General features: G+C 34.6%; 2 protein-coding genes across 3 annotated transcripts in view; one reads left to right on the top strand and one right to left on the bottom strand.

The window, feature by feature from the left end:
- Positions 1–230: 230 nt before the first annotated feature.
- On the bottom strand, positions 231–11275 carry LOC138704453 (zinc finger protein 514-like). The gene is made up of 4 exons (XM_069832336.1): positions 10703–11275; positions 9084–9221; positions 6700–6821; positions 231–3596 (listed from the first exon to the last, which is right to left on the bottom strand). Exons 1-4 carry the CDS (start codon positions 10823–10825, stop codon positions 2684–2686), a joined length of 1296 nt encoding a protein of 431 aa, XP_069688437.1. The 5' UTR covers positions 10826–11275; the 3' UTR covers positions 231–2683.
- A 453-nt stretch (positions 11276–11728) lies between these two features.
- LOC138704452 (vacuolar protein sorting-associated protein 52 homolog) overlaps positions 11729–19606 on the top strand; it is a 57692-nt gene continuing 49814 nt past the window's right edge. The window contains exons 1-2 of one of the 2 annotated variants that reach the window (XM_069832334.1): positions 11729–11991; positions 14434–14609. In XM_069832334.1, the coding sequence (XP_069688435.1) occupies positions 14437–14609 (173 nt within the window). In that variant the 5' untranslated portion in view covers positions 11729–11991; positions 14434–14436. Of the gene's footprint in view, positions 12192–14433; positions 14610–19606 lie in introns of both variants that reach the window. The other variant, XM_069832333.1, reaches the window with a different exon arrangement.

Here is a 19606-nt window from a genome sequence, read left to right as displayed (position 1 = left end):
TAGTAATTTCATCTCTGCTTGAGTTCTTTGCTTCTGCATAGTTGTCAGAACCAAACTTTCTGATCCGTACAAAAAAGTAGGATCTCTAGTTATTATTAATGACATAGTAAAAAATATGGATTTCATTCTTTTTTGCTTGTTTGAAAGTAATGTAAGCAAAGTGGTAGGTAGGGAGCAAGGTTAGGAATAAGAAAAACTGTGTTACAACTCAACAGTGATTGAACATAAAGTATCAGTGAAGTTCAGTGTTTCATTTGTTTTATTTAGTATAGGTGCAGTCACACTATACCTCTTTATTTGTGTTACAAAACCATACTCACAAGCTGAGTAGTGAGACAATTCAAATCAAATTATTCAACAAACAGAATCACTTTTGTACATTAATTCACTCAAATTATACAAATTATTATGTCAACACTGATTCTCCTAAATTCTGCATTACAGAATGAAGATTAATTAAATCATGCCACGACAGCTCATGGAGGCCCAAGACCATCACACAACTGTTCACATGTCTCAACAGATGTAAACGATCATCCAACAGTACAGGGGTAAAATGTGGTCAACACGATGATTCCCACCCCACCCAACCTGTTATAGTTGGCTTACAAAACCTCACAATGCACGAATGCCACATCACTGGCCAGAATTTCGTGAGAAAATTTATTTCCCGACGAAGATTCGAACCAGCACTCATTTCATATCACCAGTCCAAGACATGACACCTCAGACCACACAGCTATGGCATAGGACACAGAATGAAGATGCTTCACTGTTAAAAGACTTGTAAGTCTTAAATTGTGCCAATAATTTAACATAGAACAATTTAATTAATTGTTACCATAACATATATTATGTAGGACCAAAAATTAATCTTTACATAGATAGAATAATTTGACGTGAATGAAAAATTATGAAAGCCTAGATAATGAAAAGATGTGGCTGCATTGTAACTTCATTAACCCTGATATACAATGTTAAGAATCTGTACACAAACAGTGAATTCACATTTAACGAAAATGAAGTTATTCGTGTAACTATTCTTCAGTTCTGAAATGTCTTCTTAGTATCACATGACAGTACAAATAAACATTAACCACCCACAGTTTATTTTCACTGTGAAATCTCTCATTTGCAAGACCCGGATTTGAACGACATATCTCTTGTTTGGTATTTTGCAGATAACACTCAATTATTTTCAAATTCTTATCATGCCACTTTTGTTGCAAAAAAATTTATAATGTTTCATTTTTTTCAGTTTTGCATAACTATTTTATTATTAACTTTTAAACCTGCAATTCACTTTCAATGTTCGTTGCATGGCAATTATGAAAAGGATGAACTTATCACCAGAAGGAATAGCAAAAGATATACTATTAAAAACGCTCCCTAATATCTCACCACAGCAGTATGAAACCATATGAAATACAAACACATACGAAGCACTAAAAGTTTGTATTTCAAAATACAGTTACACGTTTCTACAAATATAACTGAATTAGTTTATAGAGTCTAAACTTATTCTACTAAAATTAAATTGCAAAGATGCACGCCATACTGATTTTTCTGCAATCTACAGAACAGTATTGGAAAAAATCCAACTGCTAAATTAGTGAATACTCATACTGCGAAATGTTATCAAAGACATAAAAAGTGAGGTTAATTCACTTGAAAATATTTTACTGTTGTGTAATTTAATAAATAATGGTGTTCACTTTATAGAGTAAAGATATCCCATGATACCAGTATTGGACATTGTATGGAGGCATGGAGGTAAAGTTCAAGTTTTCTCCTTGCACGAGAAAGAATTGATGTAGTCAGTTTCATGCTCTGGCCACATTTTGACCACAGAAAGAACTGGTACTCAAGTGGCTGAGTGGTTAGCTTCTCTGCCTTTCACAGTAATGACCTGGGTTCGATTTCCATCTCGGGGATATAGGCCTACTGTTTCCCTTCACCATTGTCATGATTTCACTACCACTCAACAATCACCCTTCATTCTATGAGGTACTGAGCCAGGCCTACAGAACAAATACACAATTGCTAGAAAAATAAGTTGTACGTTTATATTTGTTGTTGTTTAGTCCACCGTCCGAAGACAGGTCTGAATCTCAAAAGTGATACCAACAAGGCACCACTTATGAGGAAACTAGGTCAGGAGATAATGGGGTAGGGTGACCAGTTCCTTTCCCCATATATTATATTTAATAAATACAATTGCCACCAGCATAGCTCAGTCAGCTGAGGTGCTTGCTTGCCAATCCAAAGTTGGGTTCAGGCTTGGGTTAATTACCTGGTTGGGTTTTTCCGAGGTTTTCCCCAACCGTAACGTGAATCTCGTCCGATACCATCTCACTATCATCAATCCCAACAACGCTAAATAACTAGTGCAGCATAGTCAATTAACCAATAAAATAAATACAATTAATTTGACAGGAGGTGAGTGTGTCCTGGAAGTTATGACGAGAAAAATTCCGCCATCCAATGGACTCGAATCCAGGAGCTTCCAGTCTAAAGTCCATTGTTTTATCATATGAACTACTACAGCCCCAAATTTATGGGCTAATTTTTGCAACTTGTAAGTCCCTTTAAACTGTTTCAAGGTAATGTCAATTTTGATCATTTTTAAGTTATCAAAATCCGGGCCTTGCTTATTAGAGAGAAAAGCGGCATTTTTTTTTTTTTAAACAAACGCTAGACTCTTTGTTTCTACTTTACAGCGCACTGGTTTTTCACCTGAGTGACAACGCATATGTTTTGTTAAGTCATAACTTTGAACACATCTCCAACCACATTCAGTACACAGATAACGTTTTTCTCCCATGTGGGCCCTCAAATGATTAATGAGGGTACTACGACGTCCAAAATTGTTGCCGCACACAGTACAATGGTAGGGTTTTTCGCCTGTGTGACCCCGCATGTGTTTAGTGAGCGTATCACCACGACTGAAGCTCCTCCCACACACGGTACATAGATACGGTTTTTCTAGTGTGTGTATCCTCATGTGCTTTCTCAAACAGCTACCAAAACCGAACGACTCCCCACACACAGAACAACAATATGGTTTTTCACCAGTATGAGTCCGTAAGTGGCCTTGAAGCTGATGCTTTAATGTGAAAATTTTCCCACAATCATGACAAAGGAATCGCTTCCTGTCCACTTCTGGTTTAGGCTGTGTCTGTAACTCCTCTACTCTGACTTTACTCGAAATGTCTTTCGTAACGTCCTTTATGCAGTTGTCTTCCTGTAAACAAGTTTCATTAGAAGCCTTAGCTTTTTTTAAATCTTTATTTTCAGGTAGCCATCTCTTAGTAGAATTCTTCGCAGAGTTAACTGTTGTGGGCTGTACAGAATTTCCCTTCTGTCGTTTTTCAGATTCTTTTACATCTGAATTCGAACCATGTTTCTGCATCCTTGTAACATTTCTACTATATTTTCTTCCAGAAAATTGCTTGTCAGTTTTCATTTTAAATTTTCCCACCACAGGAACATGGATCCTCTTCTTTGTGCCAGTGTTTCCATTTGAGTTCGTTCCAGCTGGAAGACTGGACCAAAGACCTTCGGTGCTTTTCAAAAAGCCATCTTCTTCAGGTAATCTGTCACAGAGAAAATCAAGTTAAGTAGGCCTAGAATATAAAGGGTGGTTTACATAAAAGGTTACAAGCCAATATCTCTTAAATGGATCAATAAAACTAAATGCTGATTTTTTTCAATCTTTGTAACAGCAAGAGACCTTTCAAAAAATGACATTGGAAACTTTTCAGTGTTTACTCGGGAGGAGGAGGAGGGTAAGTTTAGAATTTCAAGTGAAATTACTATAATTTTTGGAAATTCTGATTTTTCTTTTTTATTATGTAACTTTCATCCAAAATATTTTCGTCCACAGTACAGTAGAATATTGAGAAGTATTAGGCATTTGAAATTTCGAAGGCATACTAGGTAAAAGTACTAAAGAAGTAAAAATTTCAGAGATTTCATTTTACATCGCTTCATTAAGTGCTCAAAATAATAGTGGTGGTGGTGGTGGCAGCATCAATAGTAATAATAATAATAATAATAATAATAATAATAATAATAATAATGACCTACATTAACATCTAAATATCTTGGAGCAACAGTAACAAATGTAAATGACACTCTGGAGGAAATTAAACGCAGAATAAATATGGGAAATGCCTGTTATTATTCGGTTGAGAAGCTTTTGTCATCCAGTCTGCTGTCAAAAAATCTGAAAGTTAGAATTTATAAAACAGTTACATTACCGGTTGTTCTGTACGGCTGTGAAACTTGGATTCTCACTTTGAGAGAGGAACAGAGATTGAGGGTTTTTGAGAATAAGGTTCTTAGGAAAATATTTGGGGCTAAGAGGGATGAAGTTACAGGAGAATGGAGAAAGTTACACAACGCAGAGCTGCACGCATTGTATCCTTCACCTGACATAATTAGGAACATTAAATCCAGATGTTTGAGATGGGCAGGGCATGGACCACGTATGGGCGAATCCAGAAATGCATATAGAGTGTTAGTTGGGAGGCCAGAGGGGAAAAGACCTTTGGGGAGGCCGAGACGTAGATGGGAAGATAATATTAAAATGGATTTGAGGGAGGTGGGATATGATGGTAGAGACTGGATTAATCTTGCTCAGGATTTGGACCAATGGCGGGCTTATGTGAGGGCGGCAATGAACTTCCGGGTTCCTTAAAAGCCAGTAAGTAAGTATTAACATCTAAATACTTATTAATACTTTTATTAAGGTTTTTTCTAACATTTGACAACACACTTGTTCCTTTGTATCTTCTTTGGTTGTAGGTGCTGTAGGCATGACTTTTTGTTTTATGTACCTCATAAAAAATAATAAAGTAAGCAGGCTGGCCATGTGACAGGTCCAGCACTTCCAATTCATATGTCATCTAACTTCTTATTTAACAGTTCATGCATACATCTTGCAAAATGTGGTGAGGCATCATTCGCTTTTCACGTGACTTAGTTCATACGTCTCTTATTCTTTGTGGCTACAACATTTTGTTCAGTAGCATGTAATATTTAACTAACAATGATTGAGTCATATTACAACTAGGGGCTAGGCAATGTTGCTTAAGCACAAATGACTCCTGTTGTTCCAGGAGGTTAAAAAGCTGCGACCTCCATGAAAAGGGGTATAGTAACGCATTTCTGTTCTTACATTGAGAGATAAAAGTGGTTAACTTATATCATACCATTTAAAATTCTAAAGTAAACCCCCTCGGGGGGTGAAGGGGGGCACACTACTGAAAAGTTGTTGATGGAATTTCTCACAGATCCTCTTCCTGTTACAAAGCGTTTAGTTTTATTGATCCATTTAAGAGATACTGACTTGTAACACTTTATGTGAGCTACTCTGTATGCACATTATAATGCACCACATCATACCAACGACACACTCCTATGTGCATTCCATAGGATACACGGAGATATAATTTCCATGCTTGACCTCAGCATTAAGAGGTAATATAGCCAGTATATTGCTTTGACCACCTTTTATATTTGGGAAAGATCTGGTATTCAATCAGGCATTGAACACCAGAACCATTCTAGAAGTTATGACGAAATCAAATGCTTCCTTCACCTGGGCTTTAACCAGGTTCTTCCAGTCTATATTGAATCTACCTTCGTCTTCAACTGAAGAGAGAGACAAAAGGAATCATATTTGTTGAAACCATTAAATGACTACATTTACTTGCCTCCAGTTTTGTTGTCAAGTCATTCAAGCAGATTTCAGCATTACTAATGACCTCAACGTGTATTATTTCATTTCCTCCGCTTTTTTTCTCTTGAAGACAAAGTTAGATTCAAACTTTAAAACATCGTGCTTTCCATATATCGTCACTGCATCTCCAAAATTCGCTATGTGTTTTTAAAACGATTTTGTAGGAGAAAGAAAAAAGCATCGTTACTCTTAATTTTCTTGATTTGCAAAGCTACTTTCAATATAACTTCAATAAATGCAAGAAAAATGATTAAATTATACCGCAAATAGCTTTGAAAATCAAGGAAATTAAAAGTGACATTTGCTTCTTTCTTTCTCTTGCAAATTATTTAAAAAAACACAGCGGATTTTGGAGGCACAGTGATGATATAATTAGTAACGTGTGGTTGATTGGTCAGCTGAATTTCAATACCGAGTACAGAATGAGTAGCATTTGAATTCATATGGTGAAAAGTACATAAAAATTAATTTTAAAAGTCACAATAAAATATGAAGTATATCACATCATATAAGTATTCCCTTTTCCATAAAAATAAGTTATAATGTATTTTTTTATACTCCATTGTCCTGTTTTGTCTAATGATATTATGACCAAGAACGCTCGTGAAACATTAACATGAAACTGGAATTAGTAGAATAATTAAGTCTTTCTCTGGAATAACAACTTAACATACGTTACATAATTTTTCCTTTTCCAGTATAATATTTAATCCTTAACAACACATCTCCCTCCTGATAAAATATTATTTCCCTTCAAAATACACAGCACTCTTTAGAAACATTTGAATGGCGTTCTGCACAATGGTGTTATACCAAAATCTAAAATGTCTGATGCTCTGTATCTCGAATTCAAGATTTTGTAGTTAAGTTCTTGTTTCAGAGAACGTCTAAATTATTGAAGATAGGTGCAAGTGAGATATTTTATGTATTTAATGAATAACAAGTTAACCAACCTCTGTTCTTCTGCGTTATCTGCGTGAACACTGTTCTCATCTGTCGTATTTTCTTCATTGACTTCAACCTTGACTTCAGCTAGTGACCAACAATAGTCAGAAGGATTCGTAGTTGAGGATTGCTAAAACACAGAAAGATATTACGTCACAATTTAAGAATAGCCTACTTTATAAAGTTGCCATCACTGGTGGATGGGCTCTTTTTTTTCATTTATGCCTTGTGGAAGGAGCTCTCTTCGGCTATTCAAACTCTAATTCCATTTTATGGCGGAGGAAGATAACTAATGTGAGTCACCTACACTATAATTTAAAAAAAGGGACAGTTTCTTTCATAACAAAACATAAATATCTGAAGACTTATCACAATGGAGACACCTCAACTACTGCAGGTTTCTTATCAGAGTCAATTTTTCATTATTATTGTGTAACTGTAATGGTATCACTGAAGGAAATTTATCTTTACTACTAAAGATATGTGTGCGCACACACAGCCCCCACTCCCACCCTTCCTCTTTTTCCATGTGCACACACACAAACTCTCTCTCTCTCTCGTCCACTCAGTCACACAATGTTGCTTTATATTTCTTCTCTATCTGCTCAGAAATTTTATGCTCCCATTCCCCCCCCCCACCTCAGTGTTTCAATTCCATATGTTTTACTTATCTAGGATGACCAACTCTCCCTATTTTCCAGGATCTCCCATATTTGAGCTAATTTTTTTGGATCCTCCCAGCTTCCGTATTTCTTTATTAATTATGATCGCCAATTTTGTAATATAACCTAATAATAATAATAATAATAATAATAATAATAATAATAACCGCACGTATGGGCGAATCCAGAAATGCATATAGAGTATTAGTTGGGAGGCCGGAGGGGAAAAGACCTTTGGGGAGGCCGAGACGTAAGTGGGAAGATAATATTAAAATGGATTTGAGGGAGGTGGGATATGATGGTAGAGACTGGATTAATCTTGCTCAGGATAGGGACCAATGGCGGGCTTACATGAGGGCGGCAATGAACCTCCGGGTTCCTTAAAAGCCAGTAAGTAAGTAATAACCGCTAAATATATTTAGATATAAATTGGCATTTGTTATCTTGTGAAACCTACCTGAGCATGAGGGGAAGGAAAAAGTGGATTTGGAAGCTTCCCTCCCTCACTACACTTCGATTAGCAGGTAGCTAGTTCACTTACCTCCACCATGAAGATCTCATTATGAGTGAAGAGCAGGAATGCATTTAGTTTCACGAGATAACGACTGGTCTGTAGGTACCAATCAATATAGAAATTCTGTTCTGATGATTTTGTGATGTTTGATGTAACTAGAGAAGGCAATTCTGTAAGTTTCCGGCCTGACCTTGACAACGCGTGATAAAGCCCAATCCCTTCTTTGGTGGAGATAGCCATATCTTTGTTTGTAATAACAATGCACACTTGCAGCTTTTATCTCACTCAGTTGCTTGGGGAGAGCTTCTTGAGTTGAACTCACTGTGTAAATCTTTGCCATGTTTAAAATTGAGTATCATGCAGTAATAAAGTTCTTTACTAAGGACATTCTCCTGTGGAAATCCAAAACCGTTTAGATGGGGTGTATGGTGAAGATGAACCTCGTGAAGGATAGCCAGTCGAGGTGCTGTAGGGGAATTCTGTTGGTTGACTTCAAAGAGAGGAACATCACTGTCACCGCACAGTACTACTGCGGCTTCCTATACAAACTGCGAGCAGCAATTAAGGAGAAGAGATGTGAGATATTCAGCCATGGCATTCGCCTTCTGCATGACAGTGCACCAGTGCACACAGCACAGATCACGAAGGATGCTGTGAAGGACTGTGGGTTCAAGGAGCTGGACCATCCACCCTACAGTCCAGATCTAGCACCCAGCGACTTCGACCTCTTCTCAAAACTTAAGAAAGATCTTCGAGGAAGAAAATTTTCTGATGATAATGAAATGTAAGAGGCAGTTTTAAGCCATTTTGCAGACAAAAGTTCAGATTATTTTTTCAAGGGTATAGAAATGTTAATTCAAAGATTTGTAAAGTGTAGTGAAGTAAAGAGAGACTATACTGAAAAGTGAAATAGGTGTTTTTTTTTTCTATTCCCTCAGATGTTGATCACCCTAACTTATACCTACCTACACACTATAGTCAATATACTTTCTATCATTACCCTGCTATGCTCATAATATCAAGGCACACCCTTGATTTTCTCTGCCAATTTCATTTCACCATAATTCCATTACCTTTGTGTCATCTCATCGTCCCTGAATAGTTTCTACAGTATGAAAGAGACTTAAAAAATTATCAGTTACAACTACAATGGCTGCTCACAGCTAAAAGAGAGAAATAATGAACCAATACAGATGTATTATATTATAGTAAATACCTCACTGCCCTGTGAGTTTACAAACTGTCGTAATGTAGCATCAGAACTTTCACATTGTAGTTTGAAGTTGAACAAATCGTTTACTTGCTGAACACAACGTTCACACACCTGAGCAGGTAGGCCATCACCAGCACACATCTGAAAGACGAAGTATTTATCTTTATTCTCTTGTTCATGGTCTTCAAGGTTTAGTTCCAAATAATAATTTTTTGGTTCAATATGCTAGAAATTTTATTTATGTTAATTTTTTAAGTATTATTTCTAACACTATCACAATATTATTATTGCTACCACCACCACCACCACCATAGTATTATCATTAGTTTTCACTTTTAGCCTGGGGTTTTACTCAAAGCAATTACCAGTAATATTATTAACGAAGTTAAAATACATTCATCAGTTTAAAAGATTTTATAATATTTTGGCATAAATATCTTTAAATAAGGCATGACTACGTCGTTAAATAAACTACAACTTAAAATTGGTTAAAAATCTGAAATCTTGTTGTAGGCTCGGATACATTAATAAAATGAAAATTTTACATTATTATGCGATAAAATCAATGTAATGTGGTAGGTAACTTACTTATGACTTAATTATATGCCACATAATGTATTAAAATTTCTACATTAAACATTTTTTCTCAATAGATATCTTTTTTAATTGGTTACATATTTAACGATACTATATTAAAGACTAGGCCTAGGTTATTTAGCGTCCATGAATTGATGATAGTGAGATGATATTCGGCGAGATGAGGCCGAGAATTCGCCATAGATTACCTCACATTTGCCTTATGTTGGGGAAAACCTCGGAAAAAACCCTCGGAAAAAACCCAACCAGGTAATCAGTCAAAACGGGAATCGAACCCATGCCCAAGCGCAGCTCCGAATCAGAAGACGAGCACTTCTGCCGGTGGCTAACAGATGTAGTTAACATCATATGGCACAACATTGTGTTACGTAAATTATTGCAAGGCAAATGGTCGGTCATTTTCAGAGTTCATAACAACTAAGGCCTACATAGTATTATGTTTACTATAATCAAGTACGCAAGTTAAAATGCCGGGTTATAATCAGTCACGCATTACAAGTCATAATTTTAACAAACACAAAGTTTCTCTACAATCTGCCTAAATTTAGTGTCACTACAATGTGTCATAAAAACAAGTATTCCACATTAAATAGCAGGCATATTTTATCTTCTCTGTTTATAGGATTATTACCATAAACTGTGTTATTACTGTAATACTGGTGTCAAGCAAGTAGGAGGAACCCAGATAGGAACTATGAGATTCAGAAAACAGAAGAAGGTTTATAATAGTAGCTACTGTATTTCTTTTGGTTGTTAATGGTAATGTGCTGTAAAAATGCTTCCATTCGATTGACTATTACTTTTGCTGTTCATTACCTTAAATATGAAGAAAGTGCTATTTGTTATACATTTAAAACATATAAGAATTAATCTGATAAGTTGTAGCCTACTTAGAAATACAGAAATTGAATTTGTCAGTTTCACTTCACACACGGAATTGCCAGCAATGCAGGATAGGCACTTCTGTCTCATGATAAAGTGTAAAATCTTAGCATATTATTACACCTCAAGCTCAAACAACAAACCTTCACTATAGGTACTAATGTCATGATTCTGTCAGGAAGAGATCCATCTTCTTCGAATAGTGGAAGCATAGGTTCTTTTTCTCCCATACATAGACGGCACATGATAGTGAAATTCACCACCATTTCTATGATAAATGTGATATTACCTAAATACTTCTACAGTCCTTTGTATTTATAACGCCAATTTATACGCAACAAGAAGTAACAAACACATAACAAAAACTATTTGCCCGCATAACACACATAAATCTACACTCCACGGCCTTCTGGAGTAACATACACAAATAGCAATAACGCAAATAAATGGGCTCCTACATCACAGAATTACAGCAACATAGAAGGATTTGACGTTAACAACTGAAACGTTTGCAGAATATTAATTATAGCTAATCTTGAAAAACTTTGGGTGGATAAATAAAATAAAAGCTGATTAAATGTACATTTAATTGGTCATAACGGTATCATGGCTGATAACGAAACTGTATAAAAAATAATAACTTTTGTTTTTGTAACCGTTTCGACCTACAGTACATCAAAGTCTTGAAACTGTTTTTGACTACTTTAAATGCCATAATAATCATTCAAGTTTATAATATAATAGAGCTATGGTTTCCAAACTGGTGGTCGTGTACAGAGCTGAGGTGGGGGGGGGGGGTCCCCGAGATGATTTACAAAATAAAAGAAAGAGCCTTATTTAGTTATTAACATTGTTATTAACATACACCTGTCGTGTATTCAAAAATATAAACAGCATTTAACATAGTATAAAAAAGTTTCAGTAGTTGCACACTAAAAATAATTTTATTAATGTGCTGAAAGTAGCTCTCATATCTGGACTCTGTACTTGATATACATATAATATCACTTTCAAGTTCAATGAGATTTGGTGTTCTTGTTTTACATATTAAAATAGCGGATGGAGGAAGACAAGATAGAAATTTGGAAATTGAAAAAAATATAATATTTAAAATTGAGGGAAATTTGTTCAGAACGATGAAAGATTGGTGACCTCTCTGTGAGTGATGTGTTGGTAACATTGCCACATGTAGCCATGAACCGTAATGGGTGAAGTGTTAACAGATTTTAAGTTTGGAAATGGGGTTAGGTGGTGTAAATAAGCTGATTAATTGCACATCATATTTAATAGTTTTACTTATATTATCAGCAATATATTTACAGAATCTGAATGGTTAATATCGCAGTATGCATTTTGACAACTAGTGACCATAACCTATCACATCAAGTAAAATCTTTTAGCGTGATGGAAGGTGAAAGTGAATGTTTAGAAGGTACACAGTTGCAGAATAATTTGGATGATGATGTAGTTCAGGAGGTACTAAAAACAGGGACAGATTTGAGGCAGTATTCTCGTCAGATAGAGAAAGAACTTAAAGAAGTTGAGAACAAGTCCATCAAGGATTACATTAAAGAAAGCCAAAATATCGCCAGCCTTCACAACCAAATTGCTGCTTGTGATAGTATTCTGGAGGTAATAAAGTGAGATACTTATTTGAACAAAAAACCTTCGTTTACTGTCGGATAAACTTCGCAGCTCCTGTAACACTAGAAAAGTACCTGCAACGTTGTATGTGATAAATAATTCAGCCTAATTGTTGTATTTCTACTGCCAGGCGCGCAAAAGGAGTCATTTTATTCACCGCTAAGGTCGCAGGAAGCGTTCACCATAATCAAATGAGCGAATTTATATTTTTGGTCCAGGGAAGTGCTCTTCTTTTACGAAAACTTCTTTTTCTTCGGGTATTTTTCGTGGACAAAAAAAAAAAGGTAATTTCCTAGAAGACGGGCAAAATCCAACATGGCTGACGAAAACTACCAAAAACGTTCTGCCAACTATGAAGTCCAAATATCACCAAACATCGAAAAATCGAATATATATTCATATTTTTAAAGAAGAACAAGCCCTCCAAAAAAAAAAAAAAAAAAAAAAAAATGAAAATATATTTAATTTTTTGCCTTTGATTTTTTTTTTTTGGCGTTTCGTAGCATTCGAACTTCATAGTTGATAGTACTTTTCTGGCAGTTTTCGTCGGCACTTTACTCCCAAAAATCACGAAAACACAAAGCAAAACATAATTTATCATCTTATCAAATAAAATTCAATTCTCATTGACGTCTTCATCGACAACCACTTCACTTCCAGTATAAATGACACAGGCTTTAAGGCAATCTAAACTTAAACCATACAAGCAACAAAGAACTAAACCAACACTTTGTCGTACAGTCAACTTTGCATAAATAAACCACGTCTTTACACTAAATGAAATTCTCTTCGAACACTTATTACACCTTAACATCTACAGAAAATAACGTAAATAATTCCTTTAAACCACAGAAAAACAGTTTTCTCCTCAACATTCAACACAGTCCTTATTCACCAGCGAAAGAACTAAACCAAAATCGACACAAAATTTAATAAATAATTTCAGAACACGGATTCCTTCCTTTCCCTCTTACTTCAAAATCCAACCTTGTGCACACAAAATAAATTATTGGCACTGAAAAGTGCCTTTTCGTAAGCATGATGATGCGCATTCGACAAATGCAGACAAATCTACAATGTAATATCACTCACGTCAAACAACCAAGAACAACTGACAACGTCATTATCCATTCAAAATTAATGAAAATTCTAGAATAAATTACAACTATAACCAATCAAATCGAAAGAAAATCACAAAAATCATAAAATGACAAACTTTCAATAGCTTTAGCCATCAGACACAACATAACACCACTCACGTCAAACAACCAAGAACAACTGATAACGTCATTATCCAATCAAAATTAACGAAAATTCTAGAACAAATGACAACTATAACCAATCAAATTAAAAGAAAATCACGGCGACACCTAGTATAAAAAAAACCCTAGAACTAACATGAAAAGTCACTAAAAGATCACTAACATTTAACTCTGAAATAAAAAAGTTGGTAATACTTACTATATTCAACCAAGTGCCCGTCTTCTATGAAATTACCAAAAAAAAAAATAGGCCTACAAAAGAAAGTGATTAGAATTACAGTAGCATATTGACTTATATGTCGATAATATATCACATGTTTGATCGATTATTCAACACTTAACTAAACACCGTACTAAGATAAATTTCATTCAAAAGTTTGTTATGGTTCTGGGGATGCTTCTTGCGCCTCGATGGTGGAAAAAGGAGAAGCATCAACAAGTTTGCGCCTCTGGTGGTAGAAAAGAGAAACACGGAATGCGCAGTGAGTTTTTTTTTATTCACTGCCAAGATCACAGGAAGCATTCACCGTAATCAAATGAAGGAATTTATATTTTTGGTCTAGAGAAATAGGCTACTCTTAATTTACGAAAAACTCTTTTTTTTTTTTTTTCTCGGGTATTTTCCCTAGACCAAAAATGTATAAAATGGAAGTATGTCTTGATGAAATTTCGTGTTGTAAATATTGTAAAAGTTCATTAAAAAAAAAAAAAAACTTAGTGCATCAGTGAGAGGACTTAAAGCAAAATTTGTCTACCAATTGTTTATGTCAAAATTCAACTTTCTCAGCTATTAATGCTTATCTTTTATAGGACCTACTGTATAATTTTATTAATGTTGGATAACTTTACAGTTCAAAACATAATTAAATAATTTCATATTAATACAGTTTATAAGAGTAACGAGAAACTTTACCACTTAATGTGTGCGGGGTTCTTACATTTGAAAAAAATATGTTGAAATGTTTCAGAGGATGGAATCGATGTTACTGAGTTTCCAATCAGATCTGGGGAGTATAAGCAGCGAAATTCTTTACCTACAGAGGAAATCAGTATCCATGAGTCAGCAGTTACATAATCGCCAAGCAGTTCGTGGTCAACTGAGTCAGTTCATTGATGATATGGCTGTTTCGGATGCTCTCATTTCGTATGTAATATACTTATATATTTATGCAAAAAGGGAAAATATCAGGTAAAATTGTAGTATGTGATTTCAAGTGTTCAACAATCCTATAAGCCTATTTTACTAAGGGCGGGTGTCCATTTTTTTATATTTTCGGATTCTTAATGATTCTTAATAAGAAAAGGCTGCTTTATGAGATCACAAATGCTGTTAGTTCAACTTCCAGTAGTTCATGAGAATCTGTACAGACCCAAAAACTGAATTTTCGAAGTTCCAGTTATAACATACTGCGCATGCTCAGTAGCCTATTGTATTGTATTTATTTACATTTCGTGGTATTCGTACATTGCTTCACAGCTAGAATACGGACATGTCAAATGAAAAAGAAAAAATCTTAATAGTAATATAAAGTCTTAATTATTATAGTCACAGTTTAGTTGAAATATATACAGAAGAGTTTTACAATACTGGGTGTTCAGTTCAAAGTGTGTCATGGCTCGCTGTATGCCATCATGTGGCTAGTCGAGCCTAGAGAATTCAATCTTCCTACACTTCCGCAGAGGTGTATTACCTGTCTGCCAGAGAAGTTGCCTAGCAAGTACGGCGTTCATTCTGAAGAGTACTTACCGATGCGTATGGTGACGCCGGTAGTGGCAGGAGTGTGAACTGTTTCGAAACATGTACTGATGTGAGTTTTTTCTTACTGTCGAGATATGGGGAGAGGGTTAAGACGATTACTTACGTATTTGTTGACATTAACTTCGACGGTCAACATGGACATGGAGCTTTTGATTTGTGTTGTGGAATGTTGCCGTACGCAAACGATGATACATAAGAAATACCCTGCGTACGAGTTGGCCTCGCAAAACAGTTCGAAAGAGGTTATGGTAGCACACAGACCGTACAGACCACCATCTGTTGCTACGACGTTCAAGTTATACCGTACACGTTCTCAAGTTCAGATTGAACGCCTTGATTAATAGGCAACTTCTGACATAAAAGCTGAAACTCGCTTCAAAACGCTGACTCATCAACAGTGACGTCATGACACACTTTGAAATGAACACCCAGTATAGTCTACTAGCACAACACAAAGTTTTAGTATCAATACTTAATACAACACAGAAATATTCATGAAGCATTGTTGAATGTCATGATTTCACTTACAGAATAGAAGGCGTGAGAAATTAGGTACTTTTTTAATTTTACCCTAAATAATCTTATGTTTTGTAGTTTCATTTTTTAAATCCATAGGGAGGCTATTAAAAATGTTTGCCATATAACACACTCCTTTTTGATAGCATGATAGCCTTGCCGATGGAGTATGAAAGTCATTTTTTTATGCATATTTATACTATGAACTGTTGAATTAGTTACAAAGTTTTCACGATTAAGTTACATACGAGGAAGATTATTAGTGAAAAAATATACTGACAAGCCATGGGCATTATTTGAATTTTTTTAAAAATAGTCCTAGATCTGGCACCTACTATCTATTATTCTAATTACTCGTTTTTGTAGTGAAAATATTGGCCTACTGTTACTATCTGTGGAATTTCTCCAGAATATTATTCCAAAACTTATTACCGAGTGGAAGTATGCAAAGTATATTGTTTTTAAGGTATTGATATTTACAATCTCTTGCATAGATCTAATAGGCCTAGCAAAACATGCTGAATTTAGTTTGGGAATAATTTCTTTAATATGATTTTTCCAGTTTAACACATTATCGATTTGTAAGCCAAGAAATTTGGTTGTTGTTGTTTCTGTTATGCACCTGTTATTAATTATTGGGTTTTATATTTGCGACGTTGAATTTTGACAGGATTTAAATTGAATTATGTTAGTTTTGTTATAATTTAATACTAATTTATTGGCTGAGAACCAATCACATAAACATACATGGTTGGAAGTCAATGTCATTGTTGAGGTACTAAGGCTGAATGTGGGCTTCCAACTTCAGAAATGACAATAATATTATTTTCATGGACAACTGCCTTTATTGTTAACAGTTTTCTTCGTGTTCACAATGCATTAGTTCACAGTCAGTTTCATTTCGTTTCTTGCCTTTCCTGAAAACCTCATAATTGTGACAGCCTCCTTAGTGAACTAAGATACCGATATGTGACTTGGAGGAATAAAATGACAAGTGAACTGTTATTACTGTAAGTTAATGGATAACAAAATACCGTTTACTGTCATAATTTCGCCTCTCACGTAATTTTATTTCTCCTCTCAAAGTTTTAGGACATACAGTATATTTTATTTTCCTCGCAATATCCCCTCCCCCCCCCACTTTTACATTTAAAAAATAATGGGAGGTTCCTTTTTCTTTTTTTAAGAGAGTCTTTCGTGAAGATTCGAAATATCGTAAAAATTCATACCAGTATGAAAAACTTAAGGTCATTATCCGTCCCTTCTACAGTGAAAAATGCCTCTGATGACACTGAAGATGATCTGGATTTGTTGTCTGATGACAGTAGTAGAGTGTAAAATACTTACACGTTCATTTATTTTCTTCGCTAATTAATAAGTTAATTTTGATACTGTACCAATATCTTACGCATGAAGCTTAGCACCATAAATTGAGGTCTGGCTACCGGCATTAGAATTAACACACAGTGGTGCTAAGAAAAGCTGCAAAACTGCAAACCATAATTACTCAATTTGTTTATGTATTTGCATTTATTCAGTATTGAATATTAATTTAATTAATAGGTCTACATGAATTGTTTGTTGTTATTTATGACCATTTTGTTCCTGATATAGGCTATATTTTGTTGTTTTCTTGTAATTCCCCACCCCATCGATTTTTGTCTCTGAATTTTATTTAAAAAATAGGAGAAATTACGCGAATAAATATGGTGATGATCATAGTGGACATTAGACAATGTTGTGTTTTCTAACAATTCTAACTCGGAATGGAATCAAAGCAATTGATGTTGTTGGAATGATATGTTTTGTCTTAAATAAAGGATTAGTAGGTAAAAGAATGGCACTAAAGTGGTTCAATAAACGAAGTCTACCAGGGGAAAATGAGGGGAGTGAATGAGAGACTATTTTTCAGTAGAGCATCTTCAAGGTTTAGAGCAAGATTTCTGTGAACGTATTAGTCATGAAAACTTGAGACGTTTTCATAGGAATGTTGTAATTTCTTAGAGTACAAACATCAAGGAGAGCTTATAATTTATTTATCACATTTAGGACACACAAAAGCATGTGACTGTGAATAGTGAGACATATTATGGAAAGAAATGGATTCCCAGATCATATTATAAAATGTATTAAACAGCTATATTTATATTCAATAATATCAATGCAATTTCAAGGGAAACATCAGTCAACCAGTAAATAAAGAATTAAGACAAGGGTGCACCTCATATATTTAATATTTATTTAGACAACATTGTATGACAATGGAAAGTTTTAATAACATATTTAAGTTAATTTAATTTATTTAATCTGACAGGATTAAGGCCATAAGGCCTTCTCTTCCATCCTACCAGATAGCACATATAAATACAAAAAATAAATACAGGTGCTGATGAATATAATACAAATTAAATTAAAACCCTGTAGAGGGTCAACAGGGTCAAAAGAACACTATAGAGCTTTCATCGAGCCAATACAAGAAAAAAAAGGAGGAAAAACAGAGATAGCAATGGTGATAGTGATAACTGATAATAATAATAATAATAATAATAATAATAATAAATACATTACATATTAATTGTCAATTGTACAATAGCATAGTTGCAATATTTAATATATGTCATCGGTTAAGCCGAAGTTGCACAACCTGACAGGTGTTCAACAAGCAATTCCATGAACTAGAATGTGATTTTTAAATTTAAATTTGAATTTTGATATTGTCTGACAGTCTCTGACATGGTCAGGGAGAGAATTCCAGAGGCGTGGAATCGATATGCTGAAAGATGATGAGTAGAAGAATGGAATACATTTAACAAAATAAATAATTTAATTAATACATCATTGTTCGCATATGATCAAATCATAATGCACAGTATTGAGGATAAATTACAGATAGCCATATTTAAATTGCAGCAAATACAGTATATAAAAAATATAATCTGAAAATATCAGAGAATAAAACCAAACTTATGACATTTCAGGACAAGAATACAATTAGATAGAAAACTGTAGTGAGCAATCAAATACTGGGAAAGATGACATACTTGAAATACCTTGACTGCAACATTACTTATAAACAGGAAAAATGTACAGAGAAACAGAGAAAACTACATAGTACCAAAACATGCTTCGAACAAGACATAGAACATTAAAGAATAAAACAAAAAGAGATTTAAATTGAAATTTTATAAGGTCATGCCTGTACCAGTACAAACATATGACAGTGAAAATTAGATTACAACCGTGTATAAGGGTAGAAAATAGTTTCCATGCAAGCTAACTGATCAACACAAAAAAAATGGCTAACAGTTTGTGTTTAACTATTTAATGTTAGTTATCATAAAGGTCTTCTGGACTGTATGTTACCACATGACAGAAATGGATGACCGAAGCAATCCAAAATGATGATTTGTTTCCAAAAGAAGGAGCTCCACAAGTTCCAAAATGCCTGTTGCATAAATTACACTTTGACTTGCTGGGTTTCGAACTCTGATTACCAGCATGGAAAGCCGACACTCTGACTTGTAGGTATTGAGTAAGAACATCATCTCTCAAGTAGTTTAGGATATATATATATATATATATATATATATATATAGCAAATAGCTCATCTTGTATGTAACAAAAAAGTATAATATCATATTTGTGGGATGTTATAGTTTTCCCAAATCTTTAACACCATCTTATTCGGTAACTATTTCAGTTAGGATCGTAATTTTTGTTTATATGAATAGAAAATCTAATAATAAATCACTTATCTGTTTGGAGTATTTCAATACCGTGGACAGTTTTCATGTAAATTTATGAACCATTTAATTTGAAGCCACTAAACAATCCGACCAGATTGCAATGTTGTAGCTAGAAAGGCA

This window comes from Periplaneta americana, chromosome 8 (genome assembly GCF_040183065.1).
Source record: "Periplaneta americana isolate PAMFEO1 chromosome 8, P.americana_PAMFEO1_priV1, whole genome shotgun sequence".
In the NCBI taxonomy this organism is placed as follows: domain Eukaryota; kingdom Metazoa; phylum Arthropoda; class Insecta; order Blattodea; family Blattidae; genus Periplaneta; species Periplaneta americana.
The sequence above is the reverse complement of the archived record's forward strand: the minus strand, read 5'-3'. Positions and strand labels throughout refer to the sequence as shown.

What these genes read in the sequence shown, in the direction of transcription:
- LOC138704453 (XM_069832336.1), bottom strand. Translation starts at nt 10,825, where the DNA reads ATGGTGGTGAATTTCACTATCATGTGCCGTCTATGTATGGGAGAAAAA. An exon ending in CATTAGTACCTATAGTGAAG is followed by an intron (nt 9,222 to 10,702) that starts GTTTGTTGTTTG and finishes TTCGTCTTTCAG; the next exon opens with ATGTGTGCTGGTGATGGCCT. An exon ending in TAAACTCACAGGGCAGTGAG is followed by an intron (nt 6,822 to 9,083) that starts GTATTTACTATA and finishes TCTGTGTTTTAG; the next exon opens with CAATCCTCAACTACGAATCC.